The sequence below is a fragment of the Hordeum vulgare genome, chromosome 1H, assembly GCF_904849725.1.
Source record: "Hordeum vulgare subsp. vulgare chromosome 1H, MorexV3_pseudomolecules_assembly, whole genome shotgun sequence".
NCBI lineage: Eukaryota > Viridiplantae > Streptophyta > Magnoliopsida > Poales > Poaceae > Hordeum > Hordeum vulgare.
This window is the reverse complement of record NC_058518.1, coordinates 52,836,879-52,854,257: the sequence shown is the minus strand read 5'-3', so window position 1 is coordinate 52,854,257 and position 17,379 is coordinate 52,836,879. Positions and strand designations below refer to the sequence as shown.

The 17,379-nt window shown below is 52.9% G+C and overlaps 1 protein-coding gene across 6 annotated transcripts in view; it reads right to left on the bottom strand.

Annotated features, from left to right (window-relative positions):
* Window positions 1-758: 758 nt before the first annotated feature.
* Window positions 759-17,379, bottom strand: part of LOC123419616 (ankyrin-1-like) — a 34,496-nt gene continuing 17,875 nt past the window's right edge. For 4 of the 6 annotated variants that reach the window (XM_045107232.1, XM_045107244.1, XM_045107267.1 and 1 more), the window contains 2 exons: window positions 1,775-2,337; window positions 759-1,528 (listed from right to left, as the gene is read on the bottom strand). In XM_045107232.1, the coding sequence (XP_044963167.1) occupies window positions 947-1,528; window positions 1,775-2,337 (1,145 nt within the window). In that variant the 3' untranslated portion in view covers window positions 759-946. The remainder of the gene's footprint in view (window positions 1,529-1,774; window positions 2,338-17,379) is intronic. The other 2 variants (XM_045107289.1, XM_045107217.1) reach the window with 2 other exon arrangements.

The window sequence follows — 17,379 nt, the reverse complement described above, 5'->3', positions numbered from 1 at the left end:
ATGAGAGACATTGCAACCTCGCGGGTAAAAAAACAGTACCTGACAGTCCCTCCCTCCCTGCGCGACTGTCGGCTGGGATGTGGAAGATGGACAGGTCATGAACATGTGTTGTTTGAGAGAGCAGGGGCGGCAATGGGCATGGCGATCCTGGTGGAGTTAAGCACGACTATGAGAGACATTGCAACCTCGCGGGTAAAAAAACAGTACCTGACAGTCCCTCCCTCCCTGCGCGACTGTGGGCTGGGATGTGAAAGATGGACAGGTCATGAACATGTGTTGTTTGAGAGAGCAGGGGTGGCAATGGGCATGGCGAGCTCGGCCCTGAGTGCAGACGGGCAAGGGAGATGGGAAGAGCTGATTCGGGGCAATTAATTCGGTGAGAGATTGATTACAAATATGGGCCATGGTTATTAGTGGACTTCTAGCGCGCGTGACTTGAGGCTCTCAGTCGTGAGATCAAAACAGTGACTTGAGGCTCTCAGTCGTGAGATCAAAACAGGGAATCAACAACGTCCAGCTGGTCTCAAGAATGTTTCATATATTCTGTTGGGAAGCGTTTTCCTATCTTTTACTGTGCAAACTAAACATAGCTTAAATGGTTAGATACTTTATGATGAAACCAACCCATCAAAGGTTCTTCAAGTTCAAAGTTCCAGACTAGCATTGATGATCGCATTTTTCTGGATATATTTTAGATCTTTTGACGATGTGAGTTCAGTAAAAGATGACGTTTCCATCAAGTAAGAAGACGATGTGACTTCATCAACAATCTCAAGAGATGAATGCATGTGCATTTATACGAGCATCTACGAGAATTTACAACAAAGAGCTTGCATGTAGAAATCAATCACATCCCCTTCTTCCACATTTAAATTTAAAAGATCTAATATTCGAACGTCCAGCAACCAAAGAAGAACTAAAAATTATCCCGGGAATATATGTGCTCCTAGCGGCCATTTCGCCTCTCTACCCCTGAGGTCTCAGTTCTACGCCGTTCAAAGATACTGAACACGGACCTTATAGACAGATTCTTCCGCAATACCACTACCAGGCACACCAAGAGAGGAACGCCGGCACCAATGGCAACCCCCACATAGGCAACCAACACTGGTGCGATGGTGAGGTATATGGCAGTCAACATTGACATGATCATCGTGAGGCCAGAGAAGACGATCAACAACTTGGCCCCAAACAGCATAACGCCGTAACTGATCCTTGCCTCCGCACGATCCTTCCACAAAAAAGCGCACAGGGCAACAACAGTTGAGCTACACATTGAAATGGTGTTGCAGATGACGAGTATATTGAACGCCTGATGGTGCCCAACAATGGCAGCGCCTGACTGTTGGTTATAACCGCCAGGCAAGGTGAGTGTGACTGCAAAGGTGGCCATGCTTATCAGGGTGGCCACAACCACAAGTACACTGTAAACTATTTTGCGCTCCATGCGTGGACTTGTTCGCCGGTTCTGCAGAGGTCGAGGCTGTTGCTTTGTCAGTATCAGCTGCTTGCTTTTGCTGTAAGTTCGCTGTAAACATGATTCCGGAAGACACAACTTAACACCAAACTTTGAAATTTGGTTAAAGAAACAACATATAAATTCTTTGCATGGATATACTATATTTAGTTTTTTATTTCACCGTATAAAACTAACTTTGTTTTTCAAACGGACAAAATGGAAATCTTCTTCGTTGGTTTTCTTATTACAAACATAATTTTATAGAACAAGTAACACTATTTGGTAGGGCAAAATTGCTGGTGTTGGTTTATTTACCTCTATTCCTATTCTCTGAGAAAGGGAAACCACGGCATCTTCATCTTGGTTAACCAGGCATGATTTAGAAAGGGAAAACGCGGCATCTTCGTCATGGTTAACCAGGCATGGTTTGACTCTCCGATCGTTGAGTAGCAGCAATGCGGCTTGTTTCCTGAGGAGTTTGCCAGCATGATGCAGCGGCGTGTTGCCATCCCTATCCTGTTGGTTCACAATCTCCTTCGGCAGCACATACTTGAGAAGCAATTCAAGTACACTCACCTTATCATTTATGGCCGCGATGTGGAGTGCGTTTCGTCCCATGTTATCCACCATCTCAATAACATCAGGGAACTGCTTCAAGAGTTCTTTGGCAGCCTCTGTGGAGCCATAATAAGCAGCTATGTGGAGAGGAGTATGCTTCTCATTATTCTGTTTGTAGGCTAGAGTGTGATTCTTGTTGAGTAATATGGATACAATGCGTGCATTATTCTTCTCCGCCGCGTAATGCAGGGCATTGTTCCCTAATAAGTCTGACAACTCTACAAGCTCCTCATATCTGTTCAGCACGATCTCCAGCGCTCCTGATCAGGAAAAGTTATGTACACCTTCATTGTCGAACTAATGACTATGCTATCAAAAAATTGTAGATAGCACATTATCGATGTAGCTAAACATGCCACTTGAACCATTTCTTCCTTTTTATGGTGTAGTCAATGTTGTACATTGGACGTGTCAGTATGATCAACACTGCACACAATGCTCCGAAAAATTAAGTGTAAATACTAGTAGTGCCCTCCCTCACTGGTAATAGTTCGATACATGTAATAGTTCGATAAGGGCCAACTCCAAATTATTCACAGAATGCAGAATGAGCTGATGTGTATGATCATGAACAGCAATCCTATTTTGCCTAAATTTCAATTGCAGGTTCTTTTTTCCTTTCAGCAAATCAACAACACATCACATTTTTTAGTTAAAACGGGAACCAGTATTTGTTAATCTTCAAAAATTAAGTTACATATCAAACAATATTTATTAAATTGCAGTGAGGATTCCACTATAATTACCCTTCAAGATAAATTCTTCCCTCCTTCCTTCCCTCTCAGTTCCAAATAGGATTGTGTTGAATAACTCAGCTTACACATGAAGATATGGGAGAGCTTGATTGAAGAGTTCACTTTGGAAGGAATTAGAGAGGCAATTTTTTAGATGAAGCCCAGTTCTTTTCACCAGATTATGGAGAATTTCAGTCTCCAGAATCTTGAGCCAAAAGAACTCGACCAGACTTCCAAAATCTTGACAGGATTCTAGAGAATCCTAGTGCAATCTCAGAATCTTCAAATACCTGGTTTTTCCCAGAATCTGAGATTTTGGTTAGTCCGTCAAAAGAAAACGGTTGGAGTTAAATGAGTACCCCTATCGTAGCTGGTTATTATGGTCAAAATTCCACCGAGCCCCGCACGGCCTGTACAGAGAAAATCGAGCCCTCCTCTCCCTCGATGCGATCTGTTCGCTTAGCTCGCACGGGCAGAGCCATCGCTAGGGTTCTAGCGCCGCCGCCCGCCCCGCCTCGCCGTCTCAGACCTCGCCGCCGCCGGCCCGGTCCTCCCCACCGTCGTCCTGGTCTTCTCCGCCGCTGGTACCTATCCCGCTGCAGCCTAGCTTGCTCCTCCACGGCCCGTTTGCCACGTCCGCCCTCTACAGCCGCCGATACAACGGGGAGCTGCCGCCGTCGCAACCCTCTGCACCGGCTGCCCACAGCACGTCCACCCTGAAGCTAGCTGCAGCATAATCCCGTCCTCCAGTCCTCCACGGCGAGGCATCCTCTCATCCCGTCCTCCAGTCCTCCATGGATGAATCGGGATGCAGAGGAGAGTGCAAGGGAGAAGAGGGTAATACAGACATTTCAACATAGAACTCTTTCCAGAATCTGAAACTACAATCTCCAAAAAGAACACGGCGACAGATTCTGGGAGAAGCAGATTCTGGGAGAATTTTCCAGAATCTGGATTCTGCAGAATCTTGCGTGAAAAGAACTGGCCCATAGTAAAGCTGCAGGGGCTGATGGGTTCCATATGGAGTTTTATCAAGAGTTTTGGTAAATTATTAAGAATGATCTGAAGGAACTTTGACAAATTCCACAAGGTTATGGATGTTGAAAGGTTTAACCATGGAATCATTGCTTTGATTCCTAAAGTGCTAATGCAACTGTTATTCAGAAATTTAGACCTATATGTTTGTTGAATGTGAGTTAAAAAATACTCACCAAAGTATTAGCAAAAAGACTGGGCCTGATTGTTCACAAAGTAATTTCTGAATCTCGAACTGGTTTTATTAGTGGAAGATACACAGTAGAAGCCTAGAAGGTGTTGTGGTGCTTCATGAAATTATACATGAGGTGTGTAGCAAAAAGGAAAGTAGAGTTTTGCGAAAATTTGATTTTGAGAAGGCCTATGACAAAGTCAAATGACCTTTTCTATATCAAATGATGCAAGCTAAGGGTTTTGGAGATGTTTAGTGTGACTGGATGATGAGAATTGTCAGAGGTGACAGGGTTGCAGTTGAACTTAATGGCATGATAGGCAGTTATTTTCCAACTTACAAAGGAGTTAGACAAGGGGATCCCTTGTCACCTTTGTTATTTTGACATAATTGCTGATGGGCTTGCATTATTAGTTAAAAAGTTATTGCCAATGGTCAGATCAAAGGGCTGGCTTGTCATTTGGTTGATGATGGTGTGGATATACTTCAGTATGCTGATGACACTATCTTGCTGATTATGATGATGGCTCCGCTCCGCTCTCCCTCTCCCTCCCGCTTCCCTAGCAGTACCCAACCTTCCACCAGCCTCGCCGCCGTCGAATCCACGCCGGTGGCCCTCCTCCCCAGCCCCTCCCCCACCCTCCGTTGTGCGCCATGTCAGGTGACCGCGTCTCCTTCGGCGACGGCCGCTGGTCCGGCTCCGACAGCGAATCCTCGGCGCGCTCCTACAGCAAGGTAGCTCGCACGCCGCCGGCCGCCCGGTGCGCCGTCCCCGCGTCTGCCTCCCGGAGCGCCGCCCCCGCGCCCCCTGCCTCCGGCCCTGTGGTGGCGGCGCCGCGGCTGCCGGCCAAGGCCCGCATCGGCCCTCGCTCCGAGGTGCACCGCGTTGCAGGCGGCGACGTGGTGGATGCTGACGGCTTCCAGCAGCCCCGTCGCAAGAACCGCCTCCGCCCCCGCCGTGCGCCCGAGCCGGAGCCCGCGCTGCAGCGCCCGCGCAGCCCCTCCCCTGAGGCAATCGCTGGGCTCTGCTTCCGCTGCCTGGATCATCGCCACCGGGTCCGGGACTGCAAGAGCGACATCCGCTGCCGGAAATGCCTCATCTCCGACCACGACTCCAACGGCTGCGAGAACTACCACCGGCTAAAGGGTCGCGCTCCCCCAAACGCCCGCAGCCAGGACTACTCTGCGGCCGGCCCTGCTCTCACCGTCCCCCCGCCACCACCTCTGCTCCCAGCTCCGGCTGCCCAGGTGCCTGCCGTTGTACCAGCGCGGGTCATCCTCGCGCGCACCGTTGAGATGGAAGAAGCGGAGGAAGTGCTGGCCCGGGTGATGGTGGTCACCATCACGGGCACTAGGCCGAAAGTGTCCGCCGACGAGGTCGCTGACCTGCTCCACCGCACCTTCAACTTCGAGGTCGGGGACTTCACCATCCACGCGCACCAGCCCGAGGACTTCATCGTCATCTTCGGCTCTAGAGCCTGCAAGGATCGCATGAACGGCGATCATCTCGTCTATGGCCCAAGATTTACCCTGTCGTTGTGCCCGTGGTGCAAGCTCGCACATGCCGGCTCGGGTGGGTTCGAATACCGTGTCGAGCTCGAGCTCCGCGGCATCCCTACCCATGCCTGGAATGTGGCCACGGCAGAGCATATCCTCGGCACGACGGTTTGGATCGAGCGCCTTCATCCTCGTACTCGATCCCGCGCCGACCTCGACGTGTTCCGGCTTGCTGGGCGCACGCATGATCCTGATGCCATCCGACGCGCCGCTGCATTGGAGGTCGTCGAGCTACTCCCCGGCGTTGGCTCCTCCGCCCCGACGGTCCGCATCCTGACGTACCCCATCGCCATCTCCCTCACGCGCTTTGAGATAGACCGCACCCATGCCCGTGTTGCGAGCGCCGCCGGCCACGACAAGGATGGCAACGCAGGCGTTGGCAATGGCAGCGCTCCGGACGCCGACCAAGACCATGGCCGCTCTCGCCGCCGTGGCCGCAAGCGCCACCGCGCCGACGCGCCACCCTCGGGCCGCGCTGATGGCACTGCCATTGATTCCCTAGGATGGCAGGCCAAGGATCGACCTCCGCGGGCGGATGGTGTCGCCATGGCTCCCTGGGGCTCTTGCACGGAGGCCGCGCCGCCGGCCGCTCGTCGTCCCCTCGTGGGCATGCTGCCATGGCCTGGCCGGGATGGGGCCCGCCACTTCCCTTGGCATGCCAAAAGAGGAAAGGCAAAAAGGAAGGAAAAGCAAACTCCTGTAAACGGTCCTCCCCCCATGACTGCTGCAGACGGGGACGTAGGGCCAGCAAGATCAGATTCGCAGCGATGCGCGCCAGCTGGCAGCTCGGCATTGGCTGCGATCAGCCCAGATGCCACCCCGAATTTGAATCCGGTGTCGCCTTCTGCTCGTGATGACGACGTTGGGGGGCCCAACTCTAGCCTGTGCAGCCCCAGGCCTCGTCGGGATCTGGCCCCTGTCGGTCTGACAGCGAGGTGACAGACTCGCAGCTGGCGGGTCCGTCCTCACCGGCCAACGGCACAGTCCGGTCGGGACAAAGAGAAGCTTTGGCCGTGTCACCGTCTGCTACCGATTTGGAGCCTTCTGAGGGCCGGTCTCTGGGGACCGCGAGGACCAAGGAGGGGGAGGGCGCGCGAAGCGATTCTCCCGCCATTATTTTGCCGCCTCCTCCAGCCCTGCAAGATGCTACTCCTCACACGTTGGCCCAGCAGCCCGCCACATCACCGCCAAGGCCCAAGCAAGCTGTTGGGCCGGTGCAGGACCCGATTTTGCCATCGCCCTTGTCGCCCCCTCCTCAGCTTAGTGCTAGGGGGCCCATCGACGATCGTGCTGCTATACGCTCGGCCCCCAACCGCTTCGCCTCGCCGCTGGTTACCTTTCGTCGCCCCAGGGAACGTACTACCGCCGACGTGCACTGGACGCTCGGGGATTTCCTTGCTGCTGCCACGAAGCAAATTGCTGCCTCTCTCCCTGCGCCGGGGAAGAGGCATCCCCGCCGTCCCCTAAGCTTCTCCGTCCCTCGCCGTGGCCGCTCTGCCTCCACTGCTAAATCCCCCGGAGCGGCGCCGCCCACTGCAGAACGGAGGGCGCAGGTGCAGGTCCTGCGCACACTCGGGATCATTGGCATCGACCAAAGGATCACTGCCGCGGAGATGCGCGCATATGACGGCATCTTCGCCGCGCCCATCCCGCTCGACGTGCTCGCGGCTATGGCCGCGCTGATCGATCGAAAGCTACCTGAGGGAATTTGCCACCTGACGAGCGCTCCCGCGACCACTGCCATCGCCGGCGAGACTTAGCTCTCGCGCTGCAATCTTCGACCGTCGAATCCGTTGTTTATGGATCACGGCCTAAAGATTGTAATTTGGAACGTCCGCGGCTTAAACTCTCGTGTTCGACGTTACGCTGTTAGATCGCTGATCGAGACCACGGATGCGGCCATTGTTTGCTTCCAGGAAACAAAAATGGATTTGATCTGCTCGTCGGTGCTTCTCGACACGCTGGGTTCTGAGTTTGACGATTATGTCTACCTACCAGCATTAGGTACGCGCGGAGGCATCCTCCTCGCTTGGAAGAGCCGGTATGTGAGCATCACAGACCCAACGTTCTCTACGAACGCGCTCACCGCTAAGGTGACACTAGGCACGGCTACGCCATGGTGGATGACGGTGGTATATGGTCCGCAGGATGAGGCGGCCAAGGTTGCGTTCCTCCAGGAGCTCCGCGACATCCGCGCCGGTTGCCTTGGGCCATGGATGCTTTGCGGAGACTTTAATCTGATCTACCGCGACGGGGACAAAAATAACGGCAATCTCCATCGGCGCATGATGGGCAGGTTTCGACGGGTGATCAATGAGCTCGCACTGAAGGAAGTATATCTAAACGGGCGCCGCTACACTTGGTCAAACGAGCAGTCTCCCCTACCCTCGTGCACCTCGACAGAGTCTTATGCACCTCGGACTGGGAGGAAGCGCATGCTGCCTGCCACCTTCGTTGCCTGGCTTCGGTCGTTTCTGATCATAGCCCGCTGCTGCTGGACTGTTCCCCTGTACCTGCCGCCCAACACCGCTTCCGCTTCGAGGATCTTTGGTTGCGGCTCGACGGTTTCCACGAGACGGTCGCCTTAGCCTGGAATTCGGTCACCCATGCTGACCCATTCCGTCGTTTGATGCTTCGGCTCCAGGCCACGGCGCGGATGCTGACCAGTTGGAGCTCCTGATCTGTCGGGAACATTAGAAGCAAGCTCGCCATCTCTCGTGAGCTTATCTCACGATTCGACAAGGCGCAAGAGGACAGGCTATTGTCACCCCATGAGGAGTGGCTCCGTAAGCAGCTCAAAGTCTCATATCTGGGGCTCGCTTCAATGGAGCGCACGCTGGCCCGCCAGCGTGCTCGTTTGGCCTACCTGAAAGACGGCGATGCCAATACCGCCTTCTTCCATCGACAGTGCTCTTATCGCCGGCAGAAGACTAGGATCTTCGGGCTCGCCGTGGAGGGCCAATTGGTCACCGAGCAAGGAGGACTCGCCCAGGCAGCTTACGAGCACTACGATGACCTAGACTTACGAGCACTCGCCCTCCTGGGCACCGCCATCGACCGCCCTCCTGGGCAGCTTACGAGCACTCGCCCTCCTGGGCACCGCCATCGACCGCGAGCACACTCTTGAGCTGTCGGAGCTGATCGTGCCCACGGACCTGGATGACCTAGACTTGCCTTTCAGCATCGACGAGATCTGGGCAGCGATTAAGCGCCTGCCTGCGCGTAAGGCGCCGGGGCCGGATAGCTTCACCGCAGAGTTTCTGCGGGCCTGTTGGAGCACGGTTCGGCAAGACCTCGTCGACGTATTCCAACAGTTATTTGAGATGCGAGGCAGGGGCTTTGCTAGCCTGAACCAAGCGCTGCTCTCCCTGTTGCCCAAGCGAGCTGATGCCAGTGCACTCAATGATTATCGGCCTATTAGCCTGATTCATCTTGTGGCCAAAATCTTCGCCAAGGTCCTCTCGCTACGCCTCGCTCCTAAACTTGATGGACTGGTCAGTAAGAGTCAGAATGCTTTTATCACTGGTCGAAGCCTCCACGACAATTTCGTCCTTGTCAAGCATTCTGCGAGGCTGTTACACCAGCCCGGTGCCCCGAGGATCCTGCTCAAGTTGGACCTGGCACGCGCATTCGATTCTCTGTCCTGGCCTTTTTTGTTCGAGGTCCTGCGGGGATATGGATTTGGCAGCAGATTCTTGGAGTGGATAGCTATCCTCCTTTCATCAGCGAGCACGCGAGTCCTGATGAACGGCGAGCCCGGACGCCCTATATGGCACCGTCGAGGACTCCGTCAAGGGGATCCCCTCTCACCGCAGTTATTCGTGCTCGCCGTCGACACACTTGCACGGCTAATTCGGAGGGCAATTGAAGTTGGTGTTCTGGCAAGGCTGCACCCTGCGAGCTCAATCTCCACGGTGTCGCTATACGCTGACGACGTAGTGCTCTTCTGCCATTGTTCGACAAGCGACACCATGGCCGTGCGGGAGATCCTGAAGCTGTTCGGCACGGCCTCTGGTTTGATGGTGAATTACACCAAAAGCACGGCAACGCTGTTGCACTGCGACTACGACACAGCTACCGTCGCCATTGCCAACCTGGGATGCCCCATCACCCAGCTTCCGATCACCTACCTCGGGATCCCCCTCGCAATTAGGCACCCCACGGCCGCCCAGCTTCAACCCCTTGTGGATAGGATCGCCGGTCGCCTGCCAACTTGGAAGGCAGGGCCGATGAACAAGCCGGGGCGTCTTGCTCTGGTCAAAGCCGTCCTGGGAGCCATCCCCGTGCACCAGCTCCTAGCGTACGCGCCGCCGAGAAAGACGCTTCGTCAGATTGAAAAAATCGAGCGCGGCTTCCTGTGGGCTGGTCGGCGTGCGGCCAATGGCGGCCAATGCCATGTTAACTGGCGCCGCGTCTGCCGGCCCATACAGCACGGTGGTCTTGGGGTACAGGACCTAGAACGCGTCGAGCTTGCCCTTCGCCTTCGATGGCTTTGATTCTCCCGCACAGATCCGGAGCGTGCCTGGCATGGCCTGGACTTGCAGTCCTCCTCTGAGGAACGCGCGCTCTTCTTTGTCTCCACCTTCATGACCGTCGGCAATGGCAACTCTGCCCGCTTCTGGGAGGACCGGTGGCTAAATGGCAAGTCCGTCTGTGAACTCATGCCCCAGTTGTACGCATGCATACCCAAAAGACGGCGCAAGATCAGGACAGTGGCTGAGGGCCTCCTTGGCAACTCTTGGGCCAGAGACATTCTTGGAGTTCTAGGCGTCCACGAGATAGGCCAATACTTGCAGCTATGGCAGCTTGCCCAGCAAGTCATGCTCTCAACCGAGTCGGACAAGTTAACTTGGAGGTGGACGACGAGCGGCGTCTACACCGCACAATCTGCCTACCTAGCAACATTCCAGGGCTCCACGACGTGCTTCTCATGAAAGCTCATATGGAAGAATGGGGCTCCCCCAAAGGTCAAATTCTTCCATTGGCTTGCCTGCCAGGACCGATGCTGGACTGCTGAGCGTCTCGCGCGCCACGGAATGCAGCACCACCCCCGATGCCTGCTCTGCGATCAAGCCCCAGAAACGATGCGCCACCTAAGGCTTGAATGTCCCTTTGCCCACCAAACTTGGCATGAGATCCTCGCCTGGCTCAGGATGACAGCCACCCCATCGGACCATGAGGCCTCACTAATGGACTGGTGGCTGCAGGCCAGGCAGAACACGCCAAAGCCGCTGCACAAGGGCCTCGCGTCCGCCACCCTCCTCGTGCCATGGATGATTTGGAAGCACCGCAATGCTTGCGCCTTTGAAGGGGCCCGGCCTTCTTCGCTCCAGCTGCTCAACAACATCAAGGAGGAGGCCACTGCCTAGGTCAAAGTCGGCGCTCGCGGCCTTAGAGTAGTGCTACCACAGACCTGGGATGTCCACTAATTTCTCTCGTTTTACTTTGTAATTTGAACCTCCTAGGAGGACATGTAACCCAAACTCTGCCTTTTCAATGATAAAAACGCAAATGTCATTTGCGCTTTCTCGAAAAAAAACTATCTTGCTGATTGAGGATGATTCTGAGAGTGCAAAAAATCTGAAATTTGTACTTTGCACTTTTGAGCAAGTATCATGGCTGAAAATAAACTTTAATGAGAGTGAGATTTATTGCCCTGGAGAGGCCGAGGATAAAAAGAAGGCTTGTAGTGAGATCTTCACGTGTAATGTGGGGAAACTTCCTTTCCAATTTCTGGGCATGCCCATTGACAGTAAGAGGTTAAGTAACTCTCAATGGAGCCCAGTGGATGAAAAAAAAGAAAAAAAAAAGCATGGCTGGAAGGGTGGTATTTGTCTATTGGAGACAGAGCTAGACTATTCAATGCTTGTTTGAGCACCATTCCACTTTTTATGTTGTCTTTTTGGGAAGTTCCAAAAGGAGTTGTTAAGAGGTGGGATAAAAGAAATCTACAATGCTTTGAAAATGTGGAGGCTTGGGCATTTTGGATCTTCAAACTATGAATCAGAGCTTGCTTTGAAAATGGCTCTGGAAAATGTCCAGCTTAGAAGAACTTTGATAGGAGAGCTTGGAGAACATTGCAAAATATCAACTCAGAGCTGTTAGAGTTATAATACAAGTCATGTACCCTTTTGTATTTATCCCAATATATAAGGGGTTTTCCTGCATATAGTCCATCACCTGTACATGTATATATATCGGCCTATAGCCTCATGGTAATACAAGTTGCTTATTCCTAACATGGTATTAGAGCCTTAGGTATTTTTTTCTCGCACGCGCAACTCGTGCTCCGATCCAATCTCGTCTCCCCGCAGTCGCCTTCCGTCTCGTGCGCATCTGGAGGCTCCTGGTTCCCGTCGCTCAAGTCAACGCCGGGCTCCTGGTCCCATCGCGATCAAAGCGCCTGCTGGTCCCGTCATCTGGAGGCTGCTGGTTCCGTCCCCGTCATCTGGAGGCTGCTGGTTCCCGTCATCTGGAGGCTGCTGGTTCCGTCCCCGTCATCTGGAGGCTGCTGGTTCCGTCCCCGTCATCTGTAGGCTGCTGGTTCCCGTCAGATCGAGGCCCTCCCGCGCAGCGTTCCCATCTTTTCCACCAGCGGCAGAAGCGGTTTCCACCAGCCCAGGCGGTTCCCACCAGCGGACGCGGCTCCATCAGATCGCGTCCCATCAGCAGAGGCGGTTCCCTCGAGCCCGCGGACGCTGTTTCCATCAGCAGAGGCGCCCGCCTCAGCCCAGGCGGTTCCCACCAGCGGACGCGGCTCCTCAGATCGCGCCGCCCCTGGCCCTCGACTCCATCCGCACCAGATCGCATCTGAGGCTCTCCCAGATCGAGGCGGCTCCCCCATCGCCAGATCGGGTCCTGCTGTCTGACGCGGTTCGTTGACTGAGTAAAAAAAAAAATTGTCTGTTGCATCCGGCTACGTTGATGTTCCTCGTTGTCCAGTGATCTTTGATGGCACTAACTACACCAAGTTCATTGGCTTCATGCGCATTCACATGCGTGGCATCCTCCTATGGGGTTTTCTTTCCGGCGAGGTCTGTTGTCCGCCATGTCCGGTTCCTCCCGTGGCTCCCACTCCGCCGATCCCACCGGCTCTCCCTGCGGATGCTTCTCAGGCCGCAAAGGATGCGACTAAGCTTGCTGATGAGGCCGCTGTGAGTGCTTATGATGAGAAGGTCTTGGCTTATGAGGAGGCTCTTCAGGTGTATCATGATGCTCTGTCCGTTTACACCCAGTGGCTTGATGATGATGCTCGTGCTGCCGCTGTTCTCACTGCTAGTGTTCTGCCTCAGTTTGCTTCTGAGTTTATGGGCCTTCCTATTGTATTTGAGATGTGGACCCGTCTTCGTCAGCGCTATGAGCCCTCTGGTGATGCCTTATACCTCTCTGTGGTCCGTCAGGAGCATGCTCTTCAGCAGGGTGACTCTACTGTTGATGACTTCTATGCACAGAGTTCTGCTATCTGGCGCCAGCTTGATTCTCTCCGCAGTGCTGGTTGTCGTACTTGCCCCTGTTGCCAGGCTGTCCAGGCCGACTTGGAGTTTCATCGCGTCTACGAGTTCCTGTCTCGGCTCCGTAAGGAGTTTGAGCCCCGGCGTGCTCAGTTGTTTGCTCGTGGCCGTATTTCTCTCATGGAGGCGCTTTCTGAGATTCGTGCTGAGGAGACTCGCTTACGTGGTGCTGGTTTGCTGGAGGTTCCCTCGGTGCTCGCTGCTCGGACTTTTTCTACGCCACCTGCTGCACCGACCCCTTCTCGCTCGAGTGCTCCGCCGCTCTTGCCCACTCCTTCTGGCGGCTCAGGTCGCCCCCGTCCACATTGTAACTACTGCAACAATGATGGTCATATTGAGCCCCACTTCTACACGAAGAAGAAACACTTGCGCAAGGCGCGGTCATCATCTACAGCGACTTCGTCATCTACCTCGACAGCTTCAGCCATCGCTTTGACTGAGCAGGATATTCTGAGACTTAAGCGTCTGCTCGCTGCTTCAGGTTCTTCCTCAACGGGTACTGCTGGTTCTGTGACTGAGGCTTCCCGCACTGAGCAACCACCTTCTACACAGTCAGGTACATCCTCATGGGTTCTGGACTCTGGAGCTTCCTTTCATATGACTTCTAATTCTTCCACTCTGTCCTCTCTTCGTTCGCTTGATTCTCCTGTTCATGTCCTCACCGCTGATGGTACTCCCATTCCTGTCGTTAGTAGAGGCACTCTTACCACTCCTTCTTATTATGTTCCTGATGTTGCTCATGTTCCTCGACTTACCATGAATTTGTTTTCCGCTGGTCAACTTGTTGATTCTGGTTGTCGTGTCATCCTTGATCTTGACTCTTGTTCTGTCCAGGACCGTCGCACGCACACTCTGGTTGGGGCTGGTCCTCGCCGCCGTGATTCTGAGGGTCTTTGGGATTTGGACTGGCTTCATGTTCCTTCCGCTGCCCATTCTCTCGCCAGTTCTTCCGCTTTGGTCGCCTCGGCTACTGGTTCTTTCCAGCAGTGGCATCATCGACTTGGTCATCTGTGTGGTTCTCGTTTGTCATCGTTAGTTCGTCGAGGTCTTCTGGGGTCTGTCTCAGGAGATGCCTCCTTAGAGTGTCAGGGTTGTCGTCTTGGCAAGCAGATTCAGTTACCATATCCACATAGTGAGTCAGTGTCTAAGCGTCCTTTTGATTTAGTCCATTCCGATGTATGGGGTCCGGCTCCCTTCGCTTCGAAAGGGGGTCATAAATACTATATTATTTTCATCGATGACTTCTCTAGTTACACATGGCTTTATTTCATGACTTCTCGTAGTGAGGTGTTGTCCATTTATAAGCGTTTTGCTGCCATGGTTCATACTCAGTTCTCTTCTCCCATTCGTGTGTTTCGTGCTGACTCCGCTGGCGAGTATATCTCTAAGATGTTGCGTGGTGTTCTTGCTGAGCAAGGGACTCTCTCTCAATTCTCTTGTCCTGGTGCTCATGCTCAGAATGGCGTGGCTGAGCGCAAGCATCGTCATCTTCTTGAGACGGCTCGTGCATTGATGATTGCTGCCTCTCTCCCGCCTCATTTTTGGGCTGAGGCCGTCTCCACCTCCACCTATCTCATCAATTTCCAGCCTTCCGCTGCTCTACAGGGTGGTGTTCCTTTCGAGCGTCTTTTTGATCGGTCTCCCGATTATTCGACGCTTCGCTTGTTTGGTTGTGTTTGCTATGTTCTTCTTGCCCCCCGCGAACGCACCAAACTGACCGCTCAGTCTGTTGAGTGTGTCTTCTTAGGCTATAGTGATGAGCATAAGGGCTATCGTTGTTGGGATCCTATCGGTCGTCGGATACGTATCTCTCGGGATGTGACTTTTGATGAGTCTCGTCCCTTCTACCCACGCCCATCTTCCTCGACTTTTTCAGTGGAGGATATCTCTTTTCTCACTTTTCCTGACACGCCTATCACACTCGTCGAGCCTTTGCCTACTCATTCCGCTCCCTCTGCTTCTCCACCTCCAGTGATTTGTCGCCACCATCTTCCACGGTCTCCTTGTCTAGCATGTCACCGGATTCTACACCTTCATCTCCGGTGACTTCTTCGTCGCCACCCTCCGATTCTACTTTAGCGATTCCTCCTTCCATTGTTCCATCTTTTCCTCAGTGTTACACTCGACGTTCACGTTCTGTGGATGCCTCTCTGGATGTGTCGTCATCCTCGTCTCAGCCTACTTATGGCTTGCGTTCTCGTCCTCATCCGTCTGTTGATCGCTTAGGATTTTCCACCGCTGGAGCTGCTGTTCTTGAGCCGACTACTTATCATCAGGCTGTTGTTCATCCTGAATGGCAGTTTGCGATGGCTGAGGAGATTGCTGCTCTTGAATGCACAGGTACGTGGGATCTTGTTTCCCTTCCTCCTGGAGTCCGTCCCATCACTTGTAAGTGGGTCTACAAGGTAAAGACTCGCTCCGATGGTTCTCTTGAGCGTCACAAAGCTCGTCTTGTGGCTCGTGGTTTTCAGCAGGAGCATGGTCGTGATTATGACGAGACTTTTGCTCCTGTGGCTCATATGACCACTGTACGTACACTTCTCGCCGTGGCCTCTACACGCCCTCTGGTCTATCTCTCAGCTTGATGTTAAGAATGCTTTTCTTAATGGTGAGCTGCGTGAGGAGGTGTACATGCAGCCTCCACCTGGGTATTCTGTTCCTGATGGCATGGTATGCCGTCTTCGTCGCTCTCTCTATGGCCTTAAGCAAGCCCCCCGAGCCTGGTTTGAGCGTTTTGCATCTGTGGTGACTGCCGCTGGTTTTTCGCCCAGTGTTCATGATCCAGCATTGTTTATTCACCTTTCTCCTCGTGGTCGGACTCTTCTTCTTCTTTATGTTGATGACATGGTCATCACTGGGGATGACCCTGAGTATATTGCCTTTGTCAAGGCTCGTCTTAGTGAGCAGTTCCTTATGTCTGATCTTGGACCTCTTCGCTATTTTCTTGGGATTGAAGTCTCTTCTACCTCTGATGGCTTTTTTATATCCCAGGAAAAGTATATCCAGGATCTTCTTGCTCATGCTGCTCTTACTGATGAGCGCATTGTTGAGACTCCTATGGAGCTCAATGTTCATCTCTCTGCTACTGATGGTGATCCCCTGCCTGACCCGACGCGCTATCGTCATCTTGTTGGCAGTCTTGTTTATCTAGCTGTCACTCGTCCGGATATTTCTTATCCGGTTCATATTCTGAGTCAGTTTGTCTCTACTCCCACATCGGTTCACTATAGTCATCTCCTCCGTGTTCTCCGATATCTTCGGGGCACAATCTCTCACCGTTTACTCTTTCCTCGCTCCGGTTCTTTACAGCTACAGGCCTATTCGGATGCTACGTGGGCTAGTGATCCTTCAGATCGCCGTTCACTTTCTGCTTACTGTGTTTTTCTTGGTGGTTCTCTCATTGCCTGGAAGACGAAGAAACAGATTGCAGTTTCCCGTTCGAGTGCAGAGGCTGAGTTGCGAGCGATGGCTCTTTTGACGACAGAGGTGACTTGGTTACGGTGGTTACTTCAGGATTTTGGTGTTTCTGTCACTACACGACTCTGCTCTTATCTGATAGTACAGGTGCTATTAGCATTGCGCGCGATCCTGTGAAGCATGAGCTCACCAAGCATATTGGTGTTGATGCTTTCTATGTGCGCGCTGCTGTGCAGGATCAGGTTGTTGCTCTTCAGTATGTGCCTTCCGAGTTACAGTTGGCGGATTTCCTGACGAAGGCCCAGACTAGAGCACAACATGGTTTTTATCTCTCCAAACTCAGTGTTGTTCATCCACCATGAGTTTGAGGGGGGGTGTTAGAGTTATAATACAAGTCATGTACCCTTTTGTATTTATCCCAATATATAAGGGGCTTTCCTGCATATAGTCCATCACCTGTACATGTATATATATCGGCCTATGGCCTCATGGTAATACAAGTTGCTTATTCCTAACAAGAGCAACTGGAGTGGTAAAGTACAAGCATTTGTGGAAACCAAAGTTCCATTAAAGATCATGATTTTTCTGTGGCTTCTTTTGAAGAACAGCATGCTGGCTAAAGACAATTTGATCAAGAGTGGTTGGACAGGAAATGAGCAATGCCACTTTTGATCTGACAAGGGGACTGGATTGTCTTCTGTTTTCATGTTCACTTGATAGATTTGTTTGGCAGGTGGTCTGTTGCGCATTGAAGCTGAGCAGAGCTCCATTGAACATCTCATCCGTTTGGAGGATGGCTGGCTCTCTTCCCTTACAAACAAAGAAGCTTGATGCTCAGTGGGGCTGCAGCTGTGTGCTGGACCATCTGGAAGACTA